The sequence below is a fragment of the Balaenoptera musculus genome, chromosome 15, assembly GCF_009873245.2.
Source record: "Balaenoptera musculus isolate JJ_BM4_2016_0621 chromosome 15, mBalMus1.pri.v3, whole genome shotgun sequence".
NCBI lineage: Eukaryota > Metazoa > Chordata > Mammalia > Artiodactyla > Balaenopteridae > Balaenoptera > Balaenoptera musculus.
In genome coordinates, this window is record NC_045799.1 from 62,394,682 (window position 1) to 62,422,179 (window position 27,498).

At 45.5% G+C, this 27,498-nt stretch overlaps 1 protein-coding gene across 4 annotated transcripts in view; it reads left to right on the forward strand.

Annotated features, from left to right (window-relative positions):
* Positions 1 to 13,850: 13,850 nt before the first annotated feature.
* Positions 13,851 to 27,498, forward strand: part of ABCC1 (ATP binding cassette subfamily C member 1) — a 131,943-nt gene continuing 118,295 nt past the window's right edge. For 3 of the 4 annotated variants that reach the window (XR_005016427.1, XR_005016426.1, XM_036825394.1), the window contains exon 1: positions 13,851 to 13,965. Coding sequence is in view for 2 of the 4 variants with exons in the window: in XM_036825394.1 (XP_036681289.1) it covers positions 13,918 to 13,965 (48 nt within the window). In the remaining 2 variants the exon portion in view is untranslated. The remainder of the gene's footprint in view (positions 13,966 to 27,498) is intronic. The other variant, XM_036825395.1, reaches the window with a different exon arrangement.

Below are 27,498 nucleotides of genomic sequence, written 5' to 3' on the forward strand. Positions count from 1 at the left end.
TCTCCCTACCACTGGACCTCCAAACCCCTCCCTCCAAATACGTCCTGTTACTAGTGGCTGGTGAGGCCTTCCAGAGACTGTGCTTGCAGTAGCATCTATGCATAAGCAGCCACCTTTCCTCAGATAATTAGTGCCCTACTTACATCAATTAGGGTTTGAACAGGGAAGCAGAACCAGTATGAGTCCTTACAACTCATAATAAGGGATTTATTACTGAGATTAAGTCTTATAAAACTGTGGACGCTGGTGGAGAATTCAATGGGCCTAAAGTTGCTGGAGATCAGCAAGGCCAGCAGTTGGGGGGTGGGGAGAAGCTAGACATGAATTGGAAAGAACGAAGGCAAACTACAACCCATATCTGTTTGTGACGTTGTCCTTTTTATTACAGTCATTCTGGTGTGTATAATGTGGTATCTCATTGTGATTTGCTGAAATATTTTAAAGTAAGTTCCAGAGATCATGACATTTCACCTTAAATACTCCAGTATACCACTCTAAAAAATTATCACTTCCGTCAGTTCAGAAAAGTTTTTTTTTAATTATTATTTTCTTGATAATTTTCTCTCCTTTGTTTTCCCAGTTTTATTTTTCTCAGATTCTTATTATTTGGATATTGGACCTTCTGTTGTGGTCTTCTAATGTTCTTTATTTCCTCTTCTCTCTGGAAGACTTCTTCAATTCTTTTCTTCCTCTTGTTTCATTGAATATTTTTTACTTCTTAGTTTCTTGATTTCCAAGAGTTTTTTGTTGTTGTTGTTCCCTGAATATTCCTTTTAAAAGATATCTTGTTCTTTACAACTTAAATTTATACAGTGCTGTATATCAATTACATCTTAACACTGGAAAGAAAAATAAATAAATACATTTTAATTTTAAAAAAAAAAAGATAGCCTGTTCTGTTCCAGGAATGCTATATCATTTATTATCTCTCTAAGATGTTTATGGCAGCTTTTTAGAAGTTTACTTCGTTCCTCTCATTGTCACTGTTTCTCCAAATCCCATTTTCCTGCTTGTTTTGGAGTTGTCTTTCATAATAAAAGTTTTCTCAGATGACTGGAGTCTTTGGCTGGTAAAATGTGTGTACACATATATTGACAGCATCACTATTCACAATAGCCAAAAGATGGAAACAGTCCAAATGTTCAACTGATGAATGGCTGAACAATGTGTGGTATATCCATACAATGAAATATTACTCAGCCATTGAAAGGAATGAAATGCAGGCACTTGCTACAATGTGGATGAACCTCAAAAATATTATGCTAAGTGAAAGAAGCCAGACAAAAGGTCACATAATGGATGATTCCGTTTACAAATTCCATTTGACGATTTTCATTATTCATGGTAGATATGTTCTACAACATCTCTGGGAACACTTACTTGTTGAATATGCGGAATCGCTGCTTCTAGGGAAATACAATTCCTGTGAACCTCTGGTCACAACATTTTCATGAACCAATCAACACATAATCTTGATTTATATGTGCTTCTGTTTAAATAAATCTTATTTAGGGAACTCCCTGGCAGTCCAATAGTTAGGACTCCGTGCTTTCACTGCTGAGGGCTCAGGTTCGATCCCTGGTCGGGGAACTAAGATCCTGCAAGCCGTGCGGCGCAGCCAAAAATAAAAAAAAATTTTTTTAATTCTTATTTAATACATATTGTTGGTTCATTAACATTGAACTCACGGCCAACAGCACTAAAACTCATGCATGAACAAAGCTTACCTAACACATGTACTTTCTTGGAACGCTAGCCAGCACTTCAGCACTATACCTGGGACTATTTTAAACAGCGAAATCACAAACAAAAGGCACGAAAATGCAAAATGTGGCACAAAATATACCATGAACACTTGTTTAGAGTATGAGAGCTGAAATAAGAAGGGTGTTGCCTCCTTCATCCTCAGCTGGGAACATGCATGTAGACCAACTCAAATTTGTTGCTGCTCCACCAATGACCAGGAAAGTCCACAGCTACCAATTTTTTTTAAGATTTATTTTTATTTATTTATTTATTTTGGCTGTGCTGGGTCTTAGTTGTGGCTCATGGGATCTCTGTTGCAGCATGCCGACTTCTTAGTTGCAACATGCGGACTTCTTAGTTGAGGCATGCAGACTCATTTGCGGCATGCGGGATCTAGTTCTCCAACCAGGGATGGAACCTGGGCCCCCTGCATTGGGAGCATGGAGTCTTACCCTCTGGACCACCAGGGAAGTCTCTCGATTTTGAAATTACAAATAAGTTTAAGTTAATGTAGTAAGACAAATTCAGAAATATGGAATCCACATATAATGAGGATTACCTGCATACATAATAATCCAGAATAGGTCAATCCATAGGGACAGAATTCAGATGGATGGTTGCAGAGACAGGGGGAGAGGGGCCTGGGAAGCAACTGCTTATGTGTATGGGTTTCCTTTCGGGATGATGACAATGACTTGAAGCTAAATAGAGTTGGTGGTTACACAACACTGAGAATGTACTAAATACCAGTGAATTGTTCATTTTGAAATGGTGACTTTTATGTTGTATAAATTTCATCCAAAAAAAAATTGACCTATCACTCTAAGCAGGACTCTGAACCTCTCTTTTCCCTTTGGTGTGGTGATCATCCACCTTCAGATCATGGCTATTCCAAGAAACTGAGTGAAGACAGCCCACAAGGACATAATACTTGAGCAAACAATACACTAACGTTGTTTTAAACTACTGAGATTTAGGGATTTTTGTTACTGCAGCATAACTGAGCCTGTGTTGACTATTTCAGAGGTCTAAGCCTGACTGTCATCATTGTGGGAGCCAAGTGGGGTTGGGAGCTTGGAAATCTCACCATTTCTAGGTACCCTCTCACTTCATCCTCCTGTTTTCAGTTTCGTGACTCACTCCATCCTCTACTCTGCCCCTTCCCAAATCTAGACTCTCTAAAACTTCCTGTCTTACGCTGTGGCTGGGAAAGATAGAGTCACCTGCTCTATAGGGTGGAAGAATCCACCCTCTCCTTATACTGACTTCCACACAGTTCTTCAGCTTTTGGTCCCAACTCACCCCAGCCTCCATATATGATGGGCATTTTCAGTTTCTCAGATTCCTCTGGTTTGTCCACTGGGGATTAACTTAGTTCTTGGCCTCCATCTCTGTGTTTGGCTAATTCACTTCTCACCTGTTTTCTATCTTCTGAAATTTTGTCAACATTCTTCATCTAATGTTGTTTCCTCTCCTATTCTCCTTTTCCTCATTAGTTTAACCTTTCTTATTCCTCAGTGGTCATTTCAGGGAGGTTATGGGAGGGAGCAGAGAGAAAATGTGTTTAATTTGTCATGACTTACTGGGGTCATGAGTGTTTTCCTGTTCATCAGCTATAGACCAGCATAACCGTTTCTGGTGGGTGTGTAGCCTCCCACAAAGGATATTTGGCGATGTCTGGAGACATTTTTGGTTGTCACAATGGGTTTTGAGATGAGGGGGCTACTGGCATCTAATGCGTAGTGGACAGGGATGCTGTCAGACATCCCACGATGCTCAGGACAGCCCCCACAACAAAGAATTATCTGGACCAAATGTCAATAGGGCATTGAGAAACTCAGAAGTTGAGAAACTCTGTTCTAAAGGGTTTCTTTTGTCTTCAGGATAAAATTCAGACTCCACAGCACAGCCTACAACACCCCAGCCTATCTTTCCTGCACTACCCCTGGCTCACCATGCTCCAGCCACAAGCATCTTCCTTCTATTCCTGGAACACACCAAGCTTGTTTCTGCCACAGGACCTTTGCACTTGCTGTTTCCTCAGCCTGAATCTCTCTTTCCTGGGTTTTCTGGTTGCTGACATCCTCACTTCAGGTCTCAGTTCAAATGTCACTTCCTTTGTGAGACCCTGACCAACCCAACTTCCCCTCTCCCCCCACCCCCACCCTCATCCTTATCCAAGGAACAGTCTACTATATTTATTGCACTCTTCAAAGTATCAACTCCTGAAACTGGCTGTTTTTCTTCCTTTGTTTATATTTGTTTATTACTATGTTATCTCATGAGAGCAGGGACCTGTCAGTCTTGATCTTGAGCATTTTGCCTGCACATGGTTTCTGCTCAGGAGATGGACAAAAGGTCTTGTTTAGTGATCTTCAAGTATTTTATTTGTGTTTCTTCTTAAAGAATTTCTAAGAACTCTGTACCCCTTGCATATTTTTAACTTGACATCCAAAATTTTTTGTTAATAAATTTATTTATTTATTTTTGGCTGCATGGGGTCTTCGCTGCTGTGCACGGGCTTTCTCTAGTTGCGGCGAGCAGGGGCTACTCTTCATTGCAGTGCACGGGCTTCTCATTGCGGTGGCTTCTCTTGTGGCGGAGCACGGGCTCTAGGCACGCGGGCCTCAGTAGTTGTGGCTCGCGGGCTCCAGAGTGCATGCTCAGTAGTTGTGGTGCACAGGCTTAGTTGCTCTGCGGCATGTGGGATCTTCCCGGACCAGGGCTCGAACCCGTGTCCCCTGCATTGGCAGGTGGATTTTTAACCACTGCCCAAGCAGGGAAGCCCCTAAAATTTGTATATTGTAAGTTTAAATAGTTGCAGTTTTAATTTCCCAGTTATTATAAATATTGCTATTTTAGAATATAATTTTACTTCATACTTTTAAATATACCTATCATCATTTATTTTAAAAAATCCATGAACATAATCACACACCATCATGGAAATAAATGGAAAATTTTGTAGAGAAAAAAAAGAGAACAGGCTTTTAACAACTGGAAGTTTTATTTTACCTTTTTTTTTTTCTCCTTGAATTTGTATTTCCATTCTATTTCTCCCACAGACTTCTATCCTAATATTGATATAATATGTGAAAAGTTTTAAAATTAATCACCAGATCATACTTCTCTGCAACAAAATGTTTGTAAGTTATGTTAATATATATGTGTATATATATATTAACGTCCTGTTTCCCTAAGACTCTAATTTTGAAGAGTATCCTGTTTTCATAAGGCTCTAAGAGTTAAATGGATAACTAATAAGAACCTGCTGTATAAAAAAATAAATAAAATTAAATTTTAAAAAAAAGGCTCTAAGTGTTAAAATTTTTCTCTAAATTATCATTACAACTATTATTTGAATATAATTGATCAAAACAACGTAAATATACCACATTATGATCAGTAATTGTTATACATTGAAAAGTATGTTTTATTCTAAATGAGCCTTTTTTTTTTTTTTTTTTTTTTAAAGTATTTGTTTATTTATTTATTTATGGCTGTGTTGGGTCTTCGTCTCTGCGTGAGGGCTCTCCCTAGTTGCGGCAAGCGGGGGCCACTCCTCATCGCGGTGCGCGGGCCTCTCACTATCGTGGCCTCTCTTGTTGCGGAGCACAGGCTCCAGACGCGCAGGCTCAGTAATTGTGGCTCACGGGCCCAGTTGCTCCACGGCATGTGGGACCCTCCGAGACCAGGGCTCGAACCCGGGTCCCCTGCACCGGCAGGCAGACTCTCAACCACTGCGCCACCAGGGAAGCCCCTAAATGAGTCTTTTAATGAGATGGATGGGCTAGTTATTTTTTGGTGTTTCTTGGGGGGGTGTCCATCTGTCTGTGGATTAATATTATTTATTGCTGGAATGGGATAGAGTTTAGAAGAAGCTCTATTCCTTTTTTTTTTTTTTTTTGCTTTTATAAAGTAAATACTGAGAAATGTTTTTCACATAAACAGGAGACTGGAATGGAAATTTTGTCACAGCCAAGTAATTCAAGGTCACCCATGCTTTTTAAAAAATATTTATTTATTTATTTGGTTGCACTGGGTCTCAGTTGTGGCAGGTGGGCTCCTTAGTTGTGGCATGTGAACTTTTAGTTGCGGCATGTGGGTTCTAGTTCCCTGACCAGTGATCGAACCCGGGCCCCCTGCATTGGGAGCGCGGAGTCTTATCCACTGCACCACCAGGGAGGTCCCCAAGGTCACCCATGTTTGAATGCCTATTTGCCACACATCACATTATGATTCATTACCAGAAATTATTTGTAATAATCTATTATCCAACAAGTCTTGCAGTGCCTCCTTCATGTTGGTTGGAAGCAAACAGGAAATCATCCGAATTGCAAAAGAATTTGTTACCCAGTCCTTAGGCGCATTGCCTTTTCTAACCACACACTATTATCTTTATGCTTTTGTTCAGCATCCAGGTTTTTACACCACAGCACAACATGCCTTAGTAAGTTTCAAGATGACTGAGAAGCATTTGCCTTGCTTTTACAAAGTGGAGGAAGGACAATTGTGAAGGCGGGAACACCTTGGACACAGGCCCTTTCTCAGGCATCTTAGTTCTAGGAGAGAGAACACACAGAAGCTGAGATCTAAACAGATTCTCTTTCTCCTCTATTGAGATATAATTTCATAAAGATATGTTTTATACAGATATAGTTTAATAAAATGTACCCATTTGAAGTATCCACTTTGATGATGGGTTCTGACATGTATACACCTAATTTCCACTGCATTCAAGACATAGAAAATTTCCATCATTCCAGAAAGTTCCCTCATGTTCCCTTGCAGTCAATCCCCCCTCACCCAGTAGCTCCTATTCCGGGAAGAATGTATACTAACCTGAATCCAATCAAGCCTTTAGATCTAACGTTTACAGAAAATACAGGGGACAGAGGAACGCAGTAAACCACGCCAATGAAGAAACAAAAAAGGAGAAATCCAGAATGTGGGGTATTCTACAGTATAATTGTCTTGCTCTCCTCAACAGGACAATGTTTTATATATATATGAGTGGAGAGTATTCTAGATGAAAAGACACTTAAGAGACGAAACTGCTAAATGTAGTACATGATCCTTAATTGTAGGAAAGTAAAAATTGGATCGGACTGAGAGATCCAAAACTCAGCCAGGCCATTCTTCAGGCTGGGGTAACAGACATGATAAAGCTGGCTGCAAAGGTAACAGAAAATAGTATTTCTTCCAAGGACACTCACAGCTTTAAAGTGCCATAGTACCCGCCCCCCACCCCTCTTTGAGTGACCACTACTTTCTTACCCGCTGAGAAACTTCGTTCTCTAAAATTATAGAAAATTTGCAGTTTGAAATTCTATGAGTACCAATGACATGCCTTTCTCTCTCCTGGAACTCAGACACTGAGAAGCTGCCTTGAGTTCCAAGCCAGACACAGAGCTTCAGATAAAGGTGTTCTGAATACAGTGGTCCACAATTATTGAACGCTGTAGTTTCGGAAAAACAGGACCCTGGGTCCACTTGGCAGTCCAGGCTGATATTAACTCTTTTACTGCTAGACCTCTTTGAGCATATCAAACCCTGCTTCCCAGCTGTTAGCCCTGCTTCCGCCCCTCCCTGCCCAGCCCATGGTCTTGTCGACTGACAAAAAATAAACAGCCTAAAGGTTGAGAATTATGTTTTATTCAATGGACTTTCTGAGGACTCAAGCCTGGGAGACAGCCTCTCCAGATAGCTCTGAGGGCCTGCTCCGAAGAGGTAAGGGAGGAGCCAGGATATATAGGAGTTTTTGCAACAAAAGCCAGGTAGTTGGATCAGCAAAAGGTTACTGTTAATCAAAGAAAACCGGGCATCTCAAGTCGATGGATTTAGTGCTTCTCTATGCATGGGAAGATGCAAGAATCTGAGCTCACTGAAATCATTCCTTTGATAGGCACCTTAACTATCCAGGGCCAGTATCCTGCTTTTCTCCACCCTGAATCCTCTCAGGGTGCACAGTTGGAGGTGGCTGCAGGGGCTGATGGCTTGATGGCCACAATATCCTTTGTTTACTGATATGGCAGGTGACATTCTTCATCACAGTCTATTTTTCACCCAGCAGCCCAAGTGATGCTGATAAAGTCAAGTCACACCAGCAGCTCTGCTCAATTCCCTCCCGTGACCTCCTGCTTCACTCCAAGGATAACCAAGTCATCGCTGGGGCCTACGAGGCCCTATGTGAACTGGTTGCATCTCCATTCCAACCCCACTGGGTTCTCTGCTCTTCCCCAAGCTTGGCTGTCATGCCTCAGCCCAGGCCTTTGATTGAGTGCTCCCCCAAAATCCACTCTCCCTTCGTACATTTACTTAAATGCCACCTCCTTGGCCCGTCTTCCCTGATCACTCAGTCTAGATATCCACCCTCCTGACCCATACTGTACATTTTTCTTCTCAGCATTTAACTATCCTAAGTCATCTATATTAAACTCTGTCCTATTTATCTTGTAAACAGGTAAATCTCTTTCTCTCTCCCACCAGAATCTCAGCTGCACCAGAATCTCAGCTCCACAGTGTGGGCAGGGGATTGTGGTATGTTTTGCTCCCTGATGTAGGCCAAACTCCTAGACCAGAGGTCAGTACAATTTTTCAGGTAAAGACCAAGACAGTAAACATTTTAGGCTTTTTGGTCATGCGGTCTCTGTTGCAACTACCCAGTTCTGAGGTTGTAGCATGAAAACAGCCATGAAAAATACATAAAAGGGGACTTCCCTGGTGGTACAGCGGTTAAGAATCCACCTGTCAATGCAGGGGACAAGGGTTTGAGCCCTGGTCCAGGAAGATCCCACATGCCTCGGAGCAACTAAGCCCATGCACCACAACTACTGAGCCTGAGCTCTAGAGCCCACGAGCCACAACTAGCCCGCACACAGGAACAAAGACCCAACGCAGCCAAAAAAAAAAAAAATTCCATAGAGCATTAAAAAAAAAAAATACATAAAAGGAGGTGTGGGACTGTGTTCCAATAAAACTTTATTTATACAAACAGGTGGCTGGTGGTAGTTTGCCATCTCCTGCCCAGAACACTGTTTGGCAATAAATATTTGCTGATTGAATTGTGAAGGAAGATAAGGTCATGCTCTTATTCTAGGAGGAAGAAGAACCAATTAAAAAATTTCAGGAACTTCCCTAGTGGTCCAGTGGCTGAGACTCTGCACTCTCAATGCAGGGGCCAGGGTTCGACCCCTGGTCAGGGAACTAGATCCCGCATGCCACAACTAAATATCCCACATGCCACAACTAAAGATCCCACGTGCTGCAGCTAAAAGCCGACGCAGCCAGATAAATAAATAAATTAATTAATTAATTAATTTAAAAAAAGAACTTGAGAGTCTGGCAGGAATAATTGGGGAAAGGAAGGTTAAAAGACAATTAAAAAAAAATTCAGATCGTGTTAGAGTAGGGGTGAGATGAGGGGATGGTGGCTACTCGAGGTAAATGAAGTAGGGAAGCCTCTCTAAGGAGATGGCATTCGAGCTGAGGCTGGGCGAGCAGGGAGCCCAGGTTACTTGAAGCTTCAGAGGCAGAGGGTTCCAGGCAGAGGGATCGGCAGGGGGAAAGATTTGGAGGTGGGATGGGCTTGGGGTGTTCAAGAAACAGAAAGCTCTCAGTGTGGCTGCAGCAGCACAGCGACCGAGGACAAAGGGGTTCAAGATGACATTGGGGATGGGCAAGGACCATATCATAGAGGCCTAGTAGGATTTTTTTTTAAAACCACTCTATTTTGCTTCCTTTTTTCATATTTTTTTTATTGTGGTAAAATGTACGCAACATAAAATTTACCATCTTGACCATTTTTAAGTGTATAGTTCTGTGGCATTAATTATACTCATACTGTTGTCCAACTGTCCCCACCATCCACCTCCAGAACTTTTTCTTCTTCTCAGATGGAAACTCTATACCCATTAAACACTAAGTCCCCATCTCCCACCTGACCCCTGGCAACCACCATTCTACTGCCTGTCTCTATGAACTTGACTACTCTGGGAACTTCATATAAGTGGACGCATACAACATTTCTCCTTTTATGACTGTCTTATTTCACTTGGCATAATGTCTTCAAAGTTCACCCTTGTAGCATGTGTCAAAATTTCTTTCCCTTTTAAGGCTGAATAATATTCCATTACATGTATAGATGACGTTTTCTTTATCTATTCATCTATTGATGGACACCTGGGTTGCTTTCACTTCCTGGCTATTGTGAACAATGCTGCTATGAACATGGGTGTGGAAATATCTTTTCAAGTTCCTGCTTTTACTTCTTTTGGGGGTCTACCCAGAAATAGAATTGCTGGATCCCATCCAGTAGGATTTTGTACTAAGCACGATAGGAGCCCAGGGGGGCTTTATGCAGGCGTGTTGCTTCCTTGCTTTAATAGGACTCCTCTGGTTGCTGTGTTGAGCTTTGATTGCAGTGGGGAGGGACAGGGATGGGGAGACCAGGCAGGAGGCTGTTACAGCAGTCCAGGTGAGAGACAGCAGTAGCTGGAAGATTCCAGTATGGCTGGGGAGGCCTATATGGAGCAAGTAAGTAATTAGATGATTACAAATAGTGAAAAGTCCTGTGAAATAAGTGAACAGGAACATGGTACTCTGATTTCAGGGAAAAACAGAAAGGATCTCTCTGGCATTCTTGATATATGATTCACTCAACTCATGGTCTACCAGGGCTGCTGATGCTTGAAATCCAGATCCTGCATTTTCACCATCAATTTATTTTGTTTGTTTTCATTGAGTGGGTTTGGCCCAGGGCCCAGAGCTGCTGGGTCTGAGGGTGTTCATTACTGTACTTGAGCCACAGGTGGGAAGGAAGGGGCTTGGAAAGAAGGGGAGGGGAAGACTTGTGAGTCTGTGGCTGAAAAAGAAGTGCGGGGAGGGTTTGGTGGTTAAAGCAGGGCTGAGTCTCCTCTCTGCCACATCCCAGCTGTGGGATCATGGGCAAGTTATCTCATCCCTCTAACCTTCAGTTTCTGCTCCTGGAAAACGGTATCCTCATTCATTTGGTCTGTCGTCTGCTTGCTTCTCACGAAGGCAGAGATCTTTGTTTTGTTTACCGAAGTGTCTCTACAGCACCTACATGGTAGGCCCCAATAAATATTTTTATTTTATTTATTTATTTTCTATTTCAAATTTTCGTATAAATTTTTTTTTTTTTTTTGGCTGCACCGTGTGGCACGTGGGATCTTAGTTCCCCGACCAGGGATCGAACCTGTGCCCCCTGCAGTGGCAGCGCAGAGTCCTAACCATTGGACTGCCAGGGAATTCCCTAAGGTGTAACTTTTACAAAGCAAAGCATAGCAAACTTAAGTGTCTAGCTCAATAAATTTTAAAATGTGTGTGTGTGTTTGTAAACCATCTAATGACCACCAGATCAAGTTATAGAACATTTCTAGCTCTCCAGCAGGCTCTCTTGTACCTCGTCCTAATCACACTCCCTAAAGGTAACCACTATTCTGACATCAATCAACATTTATTAGTTTTTGCCTGTGCTTGAACTTCATCTAAATGGGATCATGAAAAATGTACTCTTTCATGTTTGGCTTCTTTTGCTCCTTATTATGTGTCGTGAGATTTGTCCATAATGTTACATGCATTAGTAGTTTGATCCTTTTTTTTTGCTGTGTCACACCACAATTCATTCATCCTTTTGACTATTGATGGACAGTCAGGTTGTTTCTAGTTTTGGGCTATTTGAATAAAGCTGTTCTGGACATTTTTGGTAGATGTCTTTTGATGGACAAAAGCACTCCTTTCTCTGGGAAAGGAGTGGAATTGCTGTGTCACCCTGTAGTTGTATGTTTAGCTTTAGCAAAAATTGCCAAACGGTTTTCCAAAGTGGTTGAACCAATTTACACTTCCACTAACAGAGGGTGAGTTTCGGTTGTTCCGCATTTTGCCAAGACTTGGTGTTTTCATTTCAGTCATTCTGGTGGGTGTGTAATGGTATTTCACTGGGATTTTACTTGCATTTCCCTGATGACTAATGACGTTGAGCACATTTTCATAAAAATAAATATTTGTTGAAAGAATGGATGAATAAAGAATTTGAATAAAAATGGAAAGAAATCTGACCATCTCGTACCCCGCTTAAAATCCACAAATGGCTCCCCATCACTCATGGGGCCAGGCTGAAACCCCTCCTCTAGCCAACAAGATCCTGCATGCTCTGGCCCCTCCTGATCCCTCCTGCCCCAGATGAGTCCCTTCTGCTTCTGTCTCTGATTCCTGCCACCCAGACTGTCTTCAGGTTCCTCCAGGGACTTGCTCTGTCCTGCTTCATGGTTTTCCATAAGCTGTTTTCTTCATCCCAGAACACAGCGCAGGCCTCATGAAACCAGACTCATCACTTGTATCCCAGTTCAAAAGACCCTTCCTCCAGGAAGCCTTCGCTGACTTCCACTGCCAGGTCCAAGGCCAGGACCTTTTAAAACCCTCTTACTCCCACTTTTTCTTCCTAGCTTTTATCACAGCTGTAAATACACTTTATGTGATTATTTGATTAACCTGTTCCCCTCCCATTAAAAAAACCACTTTAACCACCCCCCCCCCCCCCCCCCCCCCCCCCGCAAGAAACCCCAACACTTTAAGCTCCATAAGAGCAACAACTTTGTCTTGTTTCCAGCAAGACCTGGCATATAGTAAATGCTCAGTAAGTATTTGTTAAATGTATAAATGTCAAAGCAACAGCCCAAAGAGCATTATAACCTGAAAGTAATTATCCCATAAAAACTCACTCACCCTGAGGGGAACCTGGGCCAATAAAAAAAAATCACAGAAAACAATCCTATCTCCCTCCCTCCCTCACTAGGTCCATGGCAGGGCAGTGGTGGTGGTGGGGGGCGGTCTCAAATTCAATCACTGTTCCTGTTTTATTTGGTGCAGCTGGTGTGTGTGTGTGTGTGTATGTAATGGAAACCATACATCAGGCAGGGGATTAAGGAGGAAAGCTTTGACTCCCAGCCCCCAGGCCCAGCTTCTGTCACTGGCTGCCTGTATATTAAAAAGAGACAGTATGGCAAGATGGTTAGCATTATAGATTCCTCCCTTCCCGATCAGTCACCTTGGATTCAAAGTTTGGTTCAGCCACTTACGGTCTACATAATCCCTGACAAAGTACTCTGCCTCAGTGGGCCTCAGTCTCCTCGACTGCAAGATGGGGATAATAATAGTACTTACCTCTTGGGGTTCCTGTGAGCATTACACAAGTTAATTCATGTTCATTGCTAACAACTCAGTCTTAGGAAGCCCCATGACTGTGAATGCTTGTTAATTATTACTGTATCTCTAGGCCTCAGTTTCTTTACCTCAAAGGTAAGGATCAGTAACCTGGTTATTTCCTAAGTGCTGCAGAAAAGGTGGAGAAAATGTCAAACGCTGCTTTGCACACAGCTGCTTGGGATGGAGATTGGAGACTTCAGGCCATGAGTGCTCTGGAGTCAGACTGGTCCTGGGTTCCAATCCCACTTTTGCCACTTGCCAGCTGTGTGACCTTGGGCAAGTCGCTTCACCTCTCTGAGCCTCAGTTTCTCCACCTGTAAAGCGTAGATTAAATAGAGTATCCACCTCCTACTGTTTCTGCGTCAGCTCTGGAGTCAGCAGGCTGGGTAAGCCCGGTGACGCTGGAGAAGTCACTCAAACCTCTCTGCCTCTTGTTTTCTTCCTTCATGAAAAGGGAGTCATAACAGTGAGGGTGCAAGGAGGACGCAGCTACGGTGTTTGGCACTCTCCTGGCTCATAGATGGATCAGTATACTTTATTTCCCCGGTTGTTTCTATTACTATTGCTGTCGTCGTCGTTGTTGTTACAGCAGGATTTGAAAACTGGTCGCGGGGTCTGGGCACAAAGGTCGCGACCGCATCTGCAGCGGCCTTCCCCAGGCCTCCTATGAGGGGGTAGGATCGGGCGCCCGAGGGTCCGCAGCTGACCGGGCTGACCGGCGAGGTGTCAGCCTCCCGCCGCGGCCCACGCGGGCCGGACGAGGTGAGCGGGGCGGGGCCGTGCGGGGCGGGGCCGCCGCATCCCCGTGACGCGCCGGCCAACCAGGCGGCGTTGCGGCCCCGGCTCCCTCCGCCGCTGCCTCCCGCCCTCGCCGCCGCCGCCGCCGCCGCCGCCAGCAGCCGGGCCAGTCCGTCCGACGCTGCTCGCCGTGCCCGAGCCGGCCGCATGGCGCTCCGCGGCTTCTGCAGCGCCGATGGCTCAGACCCCTTCTGGGTAAGTGCTCGGCGGCCGCCTGGGCCGCGTGGGGCCGGCGGCGGGGAGCGGGAGGGAGGGAGGCCGGCGGGCGGGGAGGCAGGCGGGTGCGGGGAAGCGCCGGGCAGGGCGGGCCGGGCCCGCAGCCCCGGGGACCCCTGCCGCCCCGAGCGCCGGGCTCCCCACCCTGCAGCTGGCCTGGGGGCTCCGCTCCCCATCCCGCCCGCGGCCGGCCCCTTCGGGAGTGCTGCTGATGGGGGAAAACTTGGGTGACTCGGCTTCGGGGAAGCAGGGCGTTGGGGAGGGGTTGCCTGTGCCCGGCTCTGGGGCTTTTGGGGAAAGGTGAGGGGCCAGAGCCTGGGGGAGGGTGCTGAAAAGAGGGGCCCTTTCCGCTCTGGGGTTCCCTTTTCGATTAAAAATAACCTGCCGGGGAAGGAGGCGCCAGAGGTGGGGGGTGTCTCGCTGCTTTAGTTCCCCCATCTCCTTTGTGGGTTGGAGCCCCCTTTTCGCAAACACCCCGTTACCGAAGGGCTGAGCTGGGGAAGGGCTGAGGCTGGGGAAAGGGGCTTCCAGCGACTGGGTTGAGGTTTTCCCCCTCCCCACTTGTTTTGCATCCACATTAGTCTCCTGTGGTTACAAATTTTTTGGTCATCTTTTACTTTCCTTTTGCTTATACTTTGAGGGGAGTTTGGGGGAACAGGGGGAGAATTAGGGAAGTTTGAGGAACAGCCAGGAAAGAAGGTAGGGCTGCTCACCCCTGCTCTGACTTGCCTGACCCTGGGGTCAGGTTTGGGGCGCAGCTGAGGATGCCCAGTATCCTGGTACCAGTGGGCGTGCCATTCCACCCCTGAAACGTGAGGCTCGTCTCTGTGGGGACCCCCACCTCCAGGTTTCTTCTGAATGTCCATTGCTGAGCCTGCTGAGTCTTCGGAGTCCATTCTCTGTGGTTTAATCCCCAGTGTCTTGGGCTTTAGTTTCCCAGTAATGCTATTTGCCTCTTTGTTACAGGAAGCACTCTCGTGTCCCACCATCTTGATTATTGGTAAACACGGAATGCAGTTCTGGACAGGATAGTTTTCCCACTTTTGTTTAGGAATCAGGAGAGGGAAACACCCTTGGTTCTTTGGAGCCAGTGATTAGCATCCAAAAATACCTTCTTGTTCTGTTTTGTGGTCCTCTCCTTGCAGGCTGCATTTGGAGTGTTGAAAAGTCATCCTTGAGGGCCCCGTGGGAAAGGCTTTATTTTTGGGAGGTATCACTTTGTAGAATAACAAAACACTTCTGGGTATGTCTCACATTTTCAGGCCAGTGGGATCAGAGATTTACTCTGGGGCTGGAAATAGTCCAGAGCTTTGCACTCAAGGTCCAGGACTAATTGGAGAGCAGACTTATTTGCAAAGTAAGGTTGTACTTAGCAGAGAGAGGAAAATCTGAGGAGTCCTTGCTCCCCGTACCTGGTGTAACAACAGCAAGATAATTTCTGCAAGAATCAGATGGGGATCTGGTCTAGTGTTGGCTGTGAATACTGGAGTATTTCCTTGTTTATTTTCTTCTCCTAAATTACAGAGGGGAAAAAATAGGCGACCGTAAACTAGATTCTGCACCAGGATGTATTTTATTGATGGCAACTGGCAGTTGATGTCAGGTTTTCCAAAGTCGACTGGGTTTGGGGGTGTCCTCCGTTTATTTAGCTGAAGAAGCTCGTCCGGGGGAAACAGTTGTGTTTTTTCTCCTGCAAGGACTTTTGCTACAGAAGTTGCCAGGTGGTTGGCTTTCCCTTCTGCCAGGCCCTGCATCTTCCCCCAGTCTTTGGCCTTGCAGACTTTCCTCTGCGCTTCCTCCCTCTGGATTTCTGGACTTGCTGGATGTCCCAATTTCTGGAGGTGCCCTGGAACCAGAGTTTGAGAGTAGGCAGCTGGGGCATGAGAACTTCCAGGTAGCAGGAGAAACCAAATGTAATTGAAAGCAGGTGACTTCTGTGTTTTCCAGGGCACACACTCAAGGCCAGGAGAGACTGTGTGACCTTGGGCAAGCCAGTGTGCCTCTCTGTGCCTCAGTTTCCTCGTCTGTAAAGTGGGGGTGGGGGCCCCCAAAGTCTCAACCTCCTGTGGTTGTTTTGAAAAGTAAATGAGTCCATCTGTTCAAGTGGCTCAGCCTGTGCCCTGCACAGAGTTAAGCAGTGGTTACTGTTATTCTTTCCAAAGATGAAGTTGTGTGTTTCGAGTTGCTTGTCCTTCCTTTGGAGCCACTTTTTCTTCAGCTGGGGCATGGGATTGGGCTACCCACCCAGTCATGCCTGCCTCCTCCCTTGACCAAGGTCATGTGTTTAGAAATAAAGGCGACTAGCCCACCTGAGGCTCTCGTCAGAGCTTTGTTCCTGGGCCAGTGCCTGCCTCTGAGCCTCAGGAAATGGCCAGAAAAACCAGCACGTGGAAATAGCCCGTGGTGAGTGTTTGGCTGACTTCCCACCTTCACCCAGGCAAATGCTCTGGGATGGAAAAAGAGGAACTTGGTTATCTAAATGGAAAATAGGGGCTGGGTTCCCCAGCGCTGGGTTTGCCTTTATTTTTTTTTTTGAGGGTGGTTGTAGGGGGGTGGGTAGGAGGGACTGTTTTGTGGCTGATGTTTAAATGATGGCTGGGAAAATGGGCACGGGCCTCCCCTTGCGAGTTAATTATTTTTAAAAATTTGTTTATTAATGTGTTGCATGTCCAGTGTAGAAAAATCAGAAAATGTCGAAAAGTAAGCGACAAGTCAGTAAGCAGTGGAGTATGGCGGCTCCGAGCAGTGCTCACATCCCTGGGGTTCAAATCCTGGCTCTGCAGCTTGGGCGAGTTACTTCCCCCTCCATGCCTCAGTTTCCCCATGTGTATAATGAGGATGGTAACACGGTACCAAGAGAATCCTTGGCAGGTGCTTAGAATGTTGCTGCTTGGTACACAGCTAGCACTTAGTACATGCGAGCGGTGCAGCAACTGGAATTTTCTAGTTAATTTTTGCTGCTGTACCTGCTGCTGCTGGGGATGAACAGAAGTGGCAGATCTGTGTCATGGTTCACGGAGTCCTGCTAATATTTGGTCCTGGTGCTGCTATTTGCCACGGAGCTGCCCCGAACCATCTTCCACCTCAGTAACCCCCTGAATATTCAGTTTAGCTGCTAAAGGGTGGGAGAAACGGAGTATTTTAGAAACCATTTGAAATTCTTCTTGGTGTAAGGTCTGACCTTGGGGTCAGTCTAATTCCTGGCGTAATTAGCTCCCTTAGGCTTTACAACAATGTAGAACGAGCGGATTTATTTTTCCCCCATCCTTCAAATTTTCTGTGGGTTTTTAGACGCATCACTGTGCTTTCCTCCACCTTCCTCTCTGCCCCTCCTTCCAGTCTCCTCTCTCCCTTGCGGATTAGAGCCAAAGGGCCCCTGGAAGTGATGCGGTCTTCCCCTCCATCCACCCCACTTCACGCATGTTGAATCTGAGGCCCAGAATGGCAGCGTGACAAGGCGGATGGTTTTGGGAGGAGAAAAGCCATTTCAGAGGCTAGGGCAGGACAAGGGCAGGGCAAGGGCTAGTTCAGGGTTCCTGGGTTCCCCTCCAGCCTTGCAGAACGAAGCCCCAGCGACCCAACAACAAGGAGCAGTGATCTTCTCTCAGCTGGACCGACTCTGTTTGTGATAGTCTTGGAGGAGCCTCACATTTGGAACACAGTGGTGGATGGAAAATCTCTCTTTCCATTCGTGTTCTCAACTTTTTGGAACTAACATCTCCACCTGGGTGTCTCATGGGTGGCTCCAGTTTACCGTGTCCCACATGGAACTTCGAGCCCCCTCACCCCAGCCCTCCCCATCTCAGTTGATGGCAGCCCTGTCCCCAGAGGCTCAGGCCCAAACCCTGCGTCATCCCTGACTCCCCACCTTTGCCTCCCGTTCCACAGCTGATCTGTCAGCAAATCCTGTTGCCTATTCCTTCAGAATGCCTGCTTCTCACTGCCTCTCCAGCTACTGCTCTGGCCAGAGCCACCATGGGCTCAATCCTGCATTTGGATGTTCCTGCCTCAGTGCTTTCCCTGCTGCCCTCCTTGGCCCCTACAGTCTGGTCTCAACCCCGCAGCCAGAGGGCTCCTGTTAAAGACAGAGGTCAGATCCTCTCCCCCTTCTGCTCAAGACCCTGCAGCGACGCCCCACTTCCCTCAGGGAAAAAGCCAGAGGGCTTAGAGAGGCTGACAAGGCCTGACAGCATCTGGTCCCCTCACCTCTCTGACCACATCACCTGGTACTTTCTGTCTCCCTCACACTGCCTCAGGGCCTTTGCACTTGCTGTTTCCCCTGCCCAGAATGTTCCTGCACCTTCAAATCCTTGTTCAGATGTCACCCCAGACAGCCTTTCCCTGACTCCCTGCCGCTTCCTTGTATTCCCAGTCCTTCTGGCTCCTCCCCACCCCCCCCACCCCAACCCAGTACGTACTGCCATCTACACCAAATCTTTTACTTATTTGTTTTGTTTACTCCCTGTAAACTCTCATCAAAAGGTCAACTTCACAGGGGCAGGGGTTTTGCCTGTGCTGTATAATCCCAGCACCTGGAACAGTGCCTGGAACATAGTAGGTGCTCAGTAAATATTTACTGAAGGAATGAATGACATGAAGCTTTGGAGTGGCTTGTGAGCTGGGTTGAAACCTCTTTCCAGAGCCCTCTAAGGATGAAATAGTCCATTACCTGTTTGGAATGGATTCTCAGGTAGAACGAGCCTTCCAGCTTCCACATCCAACTGCTTATATTTTGTCTTGCAAAGGTCAGAACTGAGTCTGGTCCGTCTCTTTTTCCAGGACTCAGAGCCTGGCACACTGTAGGCGCAATTAACATTTGAATTTGAGTGTCTGAGGTACAAGTTCCTTGGGGGGAGTTAGATCTAGCCCACTAGTGTGCTGCTTTGGCTTTATTTTAATGTTGAATTACTGTGATTGCTAATATTTACAGAGGGGAAGAATTCACAGAAAAATCTGCATTTCTGACTTTTGAAAAATCAGAAGATCTGATTGCATGAGGGCCCGCATTTGTACATGGTGGTGGTCAGCTGGGGCTGCCCCCTCCAGAACAGGCCTGCCGGCCCCAGATTGCCACAGTCCCCGCTCCTCCTTATTGCAGCTTTAATTCGTAGGCCCGGTGTCCGTTGCCTTGTTTCTTCGTGCTTTCTTACCTGGTCTGCTTCCCTCACTGATGGACCCCACCTGGCACCCATAGGCATTTGAGTTGGCAGATCCTGCTTTGCAGCCCGGCCTTTTGGTGAGGTGACTGGGGCCGCCCTGGCTCACTGGTTTGGTGCTGCTCTAGCTTGGTCATGTTGGCAAGAGGGGGATGGATAAACAAATTATCAATGCCCGGGGAATTTGAAGCAAGCGTCTAGTTTGTGATGTTGGCTCCAAATTTTCATGGTGGGATAAGGTCTAGATTTCATCAGATCTTAATGGTCGGTAAAACTCTAGCCCATAAAAACTTACCTGAACGTTTTGCCAAAAGAAATAAAGGGCTAATGAAATGGATTGAGATAATGACAAGGACTTGAACATCCTGAGGCTAGTGTTTCCCCCAACCTGGCGTGGTAACTGGGGCAGCGTCTCTTCCGGTGGAGCTGTGGAACCCCTGCTTCCCTCTTGAAGACTGAGCAGTGCGGAAGCCAGCGTGGGGGAGGGGTGGTAGGTGTGGAGCAGTTTCTCGTCCTGGGCGCTCTTGACCTTTGGGGCCAGATAACTCCGTTGTGGGTCTGCCCTGTGCGCTGTGGGCTGTTTGGCAGCATCCCTGGCCTCTACCCGCTAGATGCCAGTAGCACCTCCCCGCTGTTGTGACAACAAAAATGTCTTCAGACGTTGTCAGACGTCCCCTGGGTGGCGAAGTCCCACAGCCGTTGGTGGGGAGGAATCCGGAGAAGAAATCTGGGGCAAGACTTTTGCCTCACCCCTCCTGCATTCCCTTAAGTTTTTAGGCTGTTGAATGTCTCCCGTAATTGGCTTATTGGGGTTGCTGTGGAGAAGCTTAATGAGATGTTAAGGAGGTTAAACTCCAATTAGCTAGAGAAGCGATTGCAGCCGTTTCCATGCTGTTTGCCGCTTTCCACCCAGGGCTTTTCTCCCCGAATCCATTTGGGTTGGGAGTGGGGTTTCTGAAGGCTCAGTCCCAGGGTGAAGTGCTGGTCCTTAGAAGTCAGCTTTGAAGCGCTGCTCCTTCATCTTAAACTGCCCCCAGGATAGGTGGACAATTACAAAGTCGAGATTCTACTTAAGTTTCCCCTTGGTTTAATTGTGGGGTTTCATCTCCTGGAGGAGGTTGCCAAGTTCTGGAAAATGGGTTCTAGATGACCTGGGGAGGGCGGCATCCGGTACCCTCGGGGAATAATTCAGGTTTTATGAGGCTTTTTCCTTCCCTCTCAGTGAGTTGCCTCCCTGAGAACCTTCGTTTACCTTTTATTGGCCTCTTGGGTAACTATTGATACTTGCTTGGGGATGCCTTCCTCTCTGGAGAGCAGTTACCAAGTGCCTGCCTTTCCCCGGCACGGACAACTAGAGAGTGGTTTTTACAACACTGGATTCGTTCTCCTGTTCTTCCCGCAACCTTTTCTTACTCGTTCATTTATTCAGTCTTTTATTATTAACTGAGCACCTACTGTGTGCTGACACTGTTCTAGACGCTGGGAATACAGCCATGAACAAGGCAGACGAGGCCCATGTTCTCATGGAGCTTACGCTGGGGATGACCAAAATGATTTTGGGTGGCGGCAAGTGCCGCAAAGACGTGAACTGGGAAGCACTGGGGTGCAAGCTATGATAGGGGCATGTCCAGGGAAAGCTTTTTGGAGGAGGTGACATTTGACCTTTGACCTGAATGGCAAAGCTGGCTGTGCAAGGGCTGGGGGAAGGGAGTCTCAGATAGAGGGAACAGCAAATGCAAAGACCTTGAGGTGCAGAGCCCGTCTCATGAAAATCTTGCCTGGAGCATTCTGCAAAAATCCATAAAGCACTAATAAAATGGCTTGTGGTAATAATAAGGGCTTGGAAATTCCAAGGAAGAAGCTCACTGCAGCTTGGCGAGGAGATGGAGCGTTACTTGCTCCCCGATAGTCATGGGCTTTTGATCCATTTAGGTTTGAATGAGTCTTAGGTTTATATTTTTCAATGAGTTTCATCTGTTTCAGAACCTAAGCTGCACCATTCAGATCAAGTTGGGATTCCCCACTAGGATTCCCCTCCAAAGACTTTTCAGGACCCATTAAGATGATGAGGGGCTTTTCTTGCATGATTAAGATGACTTTCTATAGATTGCTAGAAAACTCTTCTTTTAAAACTAGATGTTGGAGTGAAGTAAGTCAGAAAGAGAAAAACAAATACTGTATGCTAACGCATATATATGGAATCCAAAAAAAAAAAAAGGTTCTGAAGAACCTAAGGACAAGACAGGAATAAAGAAGCAGACGTAGAGAATGGACTTGAGGACACGGGGAGGGGGAAGGGTAAGCTGGGACAAAGTGAGAGAGTGGCATGGACGTATATACACTACCAAATGTACAATAGATAGCTAGTGGGAAGCAGCCACATAGCACAGGGAGATCAGCTGAGTGCTTTGTGTCCACCTAGAGGGGTGGGATAGGGAGGATGGGAGGGAGACGCAAGAGGGAGGAGATATGGGGATATATGTATACATATAGCTGATTCACTTTGTTATAAAGCAGAAACTAACACACCATTGTAAAGCAATTATACTCCAATAAAGATGTTAAAAACAAAACAAAACAAGACTAGATATTGAATTGGCCTGGAAGATCTTGCACGGTAACTTTTTTGATTGTGCTATTACTTTCAAAAAATTATCTTTTTAAAAAAGTTATAACTTTTAAAAAAGTTATAAAAATCCCAGAATAAAACTATATTGTAGAAGAATATAAAGGGAAAGTAACAGTTTCAGTACTTCCTCTCCCTGTGCTCTGTTTGCAGAAGTCGCCATTCATGGTAGTTTCTGGGGTGTCCTTCTAGAAAATTTCAAGCATATGCAAATATGTATGAAGGGTGAGGGGGTGGGGAGGGATTGAAAATGAGTATCTTTTTTTCCTCCCCAAGTAGTTTCATATTCTAAATAACGTTCTGTATCTGGCTCCTTTCACTAAGAAACCAGTGTTGATTTTCTTTACATGTTAAGTCCATGCAAATTGAAAGAAAAAGGGAATAATACTTTACAAGCCACACTTTCTTCTGTTACAGGACTGTACTGTGTATTCACCCAGTCCTCCCTCGGTTGCTGTCAGGGTCCTTGGTTCCAGTTTTCAGTGTGATGAACGGTGCTGCCACGAGCACTCATCTTGGTACTGTATGCAAATAGATGTAAATGACAGAGCAGAGTAAATCCCTACCCCCCCAGAAATTGCTGGGTTGGGGGATATGTGCATTTTGAAATCTGACAGTTTTAATTGTCAGGGGGAGCTGTAGTTTATACTCCCACTAATGGACTCACCAACATTTATTAAGCACCTGCTATGTTTGTGGCATTTGAGAGCATTGATCAGACTGGGAATTGACCAGGCTCACGTTGCTTCCCTGTGTATGAGAGGGTTTTGCCCAGCAGAGTTAAACTTTACGTTCCAGTGGATTTGGTCCAGAGAATGATTGGTTTTGTTCTAATTTTAAAAAGATATGTTTAAATTTTAAACGTTCTTTGACGTCTTTGTTGTTTAAAAAGTGCTTTTACATCAACAGTTTAACAACAGGTAAAAGTTTTACTCATAATCGAATGCTAATACAACTAATACATGTGAATACAACTAATGCATGCTAATACAACTAATACATGCTAATACAAGCTAATACAACTCGGATTTAATTTTTACATGTAAACTTTCTAGTTTAATTGTAGAGTTTTTTTGTTCCCAAAGTGATACTCCTTGTGAGAAAACAACATAGAGATATTTAAATAAAGCATTAACTCTCTCTCTAATCAATAACCAAGCTATACTTCCTGTCCTTTCTCTGTAATCATGGAAATGTTTATAAACATAAATAATATGCTTAAAAATAAAATGGGTTATGTTATAATCATCACTTTTTATTTTTGCTTAACATATGATACGTGGCAATACATAGAATCTCACTAGTAATTCTTTAGTGAATTGTATAATATAGATTTGCTATAATTAATTCAGCCATTTCCCAGTTAATAACATCGCTTGTGTTATTCCCCATTTTTTGTTTCTGTAAACAATGCTCCAGTGAACATTCTTGTACATGGGTTAAAATTATGTAAATTTTAGTTTTTAATGGGTATTGGCTGGTTATTTTCCAGAAAAGTTGTAGCAAGCCCATTCCTAGTGACAGGGACTGAGAATTCCCATTTCTCTGCATCCTTCCTGACACTGGACATGGCCGAATTCTGTTAATTTGATGGACAAAAAAGATATCTTTTTTCACCCACGTTTCCCTTAGAAGTTAGAAGTTGAGCATCCTACAACATATTCCCTGGTGATTTGCGTGTTCTTTTCTGTGCATGTCTTTCTTTCAGTGTCCTTTCTGTGCATCTTTACTCTGGTTTGCTTTTTCCTGTTAATTTGCGGGGGCTCTCGGTATATTGGGAATCTTGCCCCTTTGTCTGTCATGTGTGTTGCACATATTTTTCCATTGGCCATTGTTTGTTGGTGTGTTAACATCTGATTCTTGTCCAGATTTTTATGTGGTTTTGTAAGGTTGCACTTGCAGAGTGTGTACTATTTTCTATCCCACATTTTCATTTATCCTTGTAAGAATTTTCCCATGTTCCTGCACAACTTTTGTAATTATACCTTTAAATGTCCAAGCAGTAGTTCCTGGTATTGGTAGACTGTAATTTATATAATTATTGCCTGTGGTTTGACATTTAGGTTGCTGTTTCCCCCCTTCTTTTTTTTTTTTCTTTCACAAAGAACATTGTAATGAATATCAAATGGGTAGTGCCTGTTGACTTACTTTCTTAGAACATACTTTTAGGAGTGGAGTGAATATCTCAAATCATCGATAAGGTTTTGTCCTGTCTACAGCCTGGCTTGTGTTTAAAAAAGTGGTGGCTCGATTCTAGCGGGGTCTCTCTAAGGGTGCCCATTATTATTGTTGTTGTTTTTATGATTGTTAATAGCAGACGACAGGTGCATATTAATGGCAGTGCCTACTGCAGTCCCTCTAATCAGCCTTATAAGGCTGGAGACCAGTGGCCCAGGGGAATGCTGGAGCTGCAGGGTGCTGGGGAAGGTGACCTGGTAGTTATAATTTAGATTATCCAGGAGCCCTATGATAAGGCTTCTTCCTCAAAAACAGTTTCACTCACTCAGGGTTGAGGAGAAAAGACACGTGGTAGTGTAGGCTCTGAGGACTGCAGTTGTAGTGTAATGGGGCTCTCCCTTCTTTTACTTTTGTCCACTGAGATCCTTGTGGTCTAGGTGGACCACTTCACACTTGGTGCTGGGGTCAGGGCTGACCCACTTCCAGCTCATTTGCATATTTGGTGCGGAGGGGTTGGAGAAATGGCCCACCCCCTCAGTCAGACCCTCTTTATTCCCAAAGAGGATATTAGATGGGGGTGGTGGTGGGGGGCCCAAGCATTGGCAGCTGAAGACATGGGGATACTTGGGCGAGGAGAAGGTGTAGCTCCAAAGAAAGCCAGGGACATATACGACTGGGGTCACGAGGCCAGGTTCAGGGGCCCGGGTGCGAAAATCGGTCCTGCCAGTTCCCAGTGTGCGACCTTGGGCCGGTCACTTCACTTCTGGGAGCCTCAGTGTCCTCATCTGTGAAGCGGGGATCATGGTCATGCCGTGCATCTCACAGAGTTGGAAAGAAAAGAGGCAAGATACAGAGGATGCTTAGCTAAGCGTGGCAGGCACTCGCTGTGCTTCTGCAGGAGGCTGGACAGGAGGGGACAGTGATGGACACTTGGGGGCAGTGGAGCGGGGATTTCTGGTGTGGCAGTTCTCTTCTGGTTTATCACCTCCTTGTAACCTCTGGGCCCACGCAGGCCTTGGCAAAATCAGGATGGAGCCCAGCGCGATCTCAGGGATTCAGACTACCGGTCCCCAGCATCTGAGGGTTTGGGCTAATTCGCCCAGTTGTTATGGGGTGTCTGTAGGGCACCCGGGTCTGGATGAGGCATGCCAGGGTGTTGGGTGTCAGCTCTGAAATTGGGCTGATGCGTGGGGAAATTCATTCTGCAGATTTTCTTTGTAGTTGAGGATTAAGAAGACTTGCTTAAGTACTTAAATCCATGGCACAGGAGTGAAGGTGGGCTATGACAGCTGAGACTGCTGACAGATGCATACTTGGGAAGTTCCAGGTTTTCAGTTACTGTAAAGATGGTCACGATTGAATTACTTAAAGGCACTTCTTTTCTCTTATGCTCTTCTTTGTCTGACATTATAAGAGGTCCAGTATAAAATGAAACAGTACAGGAACCAGTATAGTAGAATGTGAAAATCCTCCATAATTATGCTCTTCTAGAGATAACCTCTTATTGGCATTTTAATTTTCAGTCTCTCTTCTCCGCACATCCCAAATATAAGATATTTTTTTAAAAGCAGGAACGGGGTTTTCTGAAAACATTCTTTATGTTTCAGTAACTGTGCATCTTGGATTCAACCCATTTTTAACTAACATATTTACTCGAAGGTGAAATGTCAACATGAGCCTAATTAAGTAATTTGCTAATAATTGTTTCCTCTCCAGGCAGTTGGATAGCCTTGTTTTTTAACTTCTGTGTAAGGGAGATCTGGGAAAGATGTGAAGCAAGGTTGGGTGGGTGTCAGAGGGGCATGTTTTCCACCCTCTTAGATGCCCCTTGCAGGAGACAGAGCCTCCGAGGGTCAGTGCCCCAAGACTGAGCTGCGCTCAGAGGACAGAGCTCTCACCCCTTGGTCCCGTGGCCTGGGCCCATTCAGTCGACATTCTCTGGGTGCTCCTGATTATCCTTGCACTGAACTTGATGCTGGGAATCAAAGATGTGCAGAGCAGAGCTCCCTGCCATCTTTGAGTTCCAGTCTTGTCTGGGGATTGAACAAATGAGTGGAAAATCATAGCTGTGCAGTGCTACAAAAGGGAGCTCTGTGATGTAGTAGGGGGTTTGATCTGATCCAACGAAGGAAAGGAGAGACTTCTTGAGCCTATATGATGTTATAGGTTTGGCTGTATGTGGCATAGACCCTAAACACAGTGGCTTAAGATAGAAGCTGAATTCTCTGTGGTGTAAGAATCCCAGTTTGGTGTGGCAGCTCTGTCCCTGAGGGTGTCAGGGGCCCAGGCCCCTCCTGTCTTGTTGCTTTGCTGTCCCCAGGTGCTGCCCACATTGTTGACTCAAGCATGTGTACCCTTGGGACTTCCCTGGTGGGCCAGTGGTTAAGAATCTGCCTTCCAATGCAGGGGATGTGGGTTTGATCCCTGGTCGGGGAACTAAGATCCCACATGTCACGGGGCAACCAAAACCAAAAATAAAATAAATAAATATCAAAAAAAAAAAAAAAGAATGTGCGCCCCCACGTCCACATTCCAGCCAGAGCGAAGCGGGCAGAAGGGTGCAACCCAGAAGTCACCCACATCACTCTGTTCACATCCCACTGGCTAGTACCTAGTCATGTGACCACATCTAGCTACAAGGGAGTCCGGGAAATGTAGTTTCTTTTCTGGACAGGCATGTGCCCAGCTGAAGATTAATTACTAGGGGTTCAGGAAGAGTGGGTATTGGAGTACAACTAGCAGTTTGCTACAAAGACAAAAGCAGAAGATAAGAGTGTTCTAGGCAGTGGAAAAAGCATGAACAAAAGCCCCAGCTTAACAAGGAAGGCCAGTATGGAGCTTGGAGAGAAGGGGGGCTGGCGTGAGGAGACAGACATGGACCTCTAGACTTGGATCCTCCAGAAAGTCTTGGTTGCTTGATTTTCTGTCTTTAGCACCAAGGCAGGGGTATTTTACATACAATCCTTACAGGCAGCTTCCTTTCTAAGTGTTGCAAAGAACCAATGACTGAATCAGTTCTAGTCTTATTTATTTATTGGCTGTGGTGCACGGGCTCTTCGTTGCTGAGCTCTGGCTTCTCTCTAGTTGTGGCGCGCAGGCTCCAGAGTACGTGGGCTCTGTAGCTGCTTCATGTGGGCTCAGTAGTTGTGGCACGTGGGCTTAGTTGCCCCACTGCATGTGGGATCTTAGTTCCCCGACCAGGGGTCGAACCGGCATCCCCTGCATTGCAAGATGGATTCTTAACCACTGGACCACCCGCGAAGTCCCCAATTTTAGTCTTTAGTCCTATTTTACTGGGTGACTTTGGTAAGAATTTATTTTTGTAAAAAAAATAACATGCATTGAGGATTATTCTATGTCAAGTAGTGCCTTCTTTGTAAATACTTTGTTTTAGGCTCATGGTAATGCTGGGTATGTGCTCTTATGATCCCTTATTTAGATGTGGAAACTGAGGGCACAGTTAAACTTGCCCATGTTCACACAGCTGGCAAGGGTTGTAGACAGTGTTCAAAGCTTCCAGTTTGACCTCAGTGCCTGCCCTCTTCTCCGCTG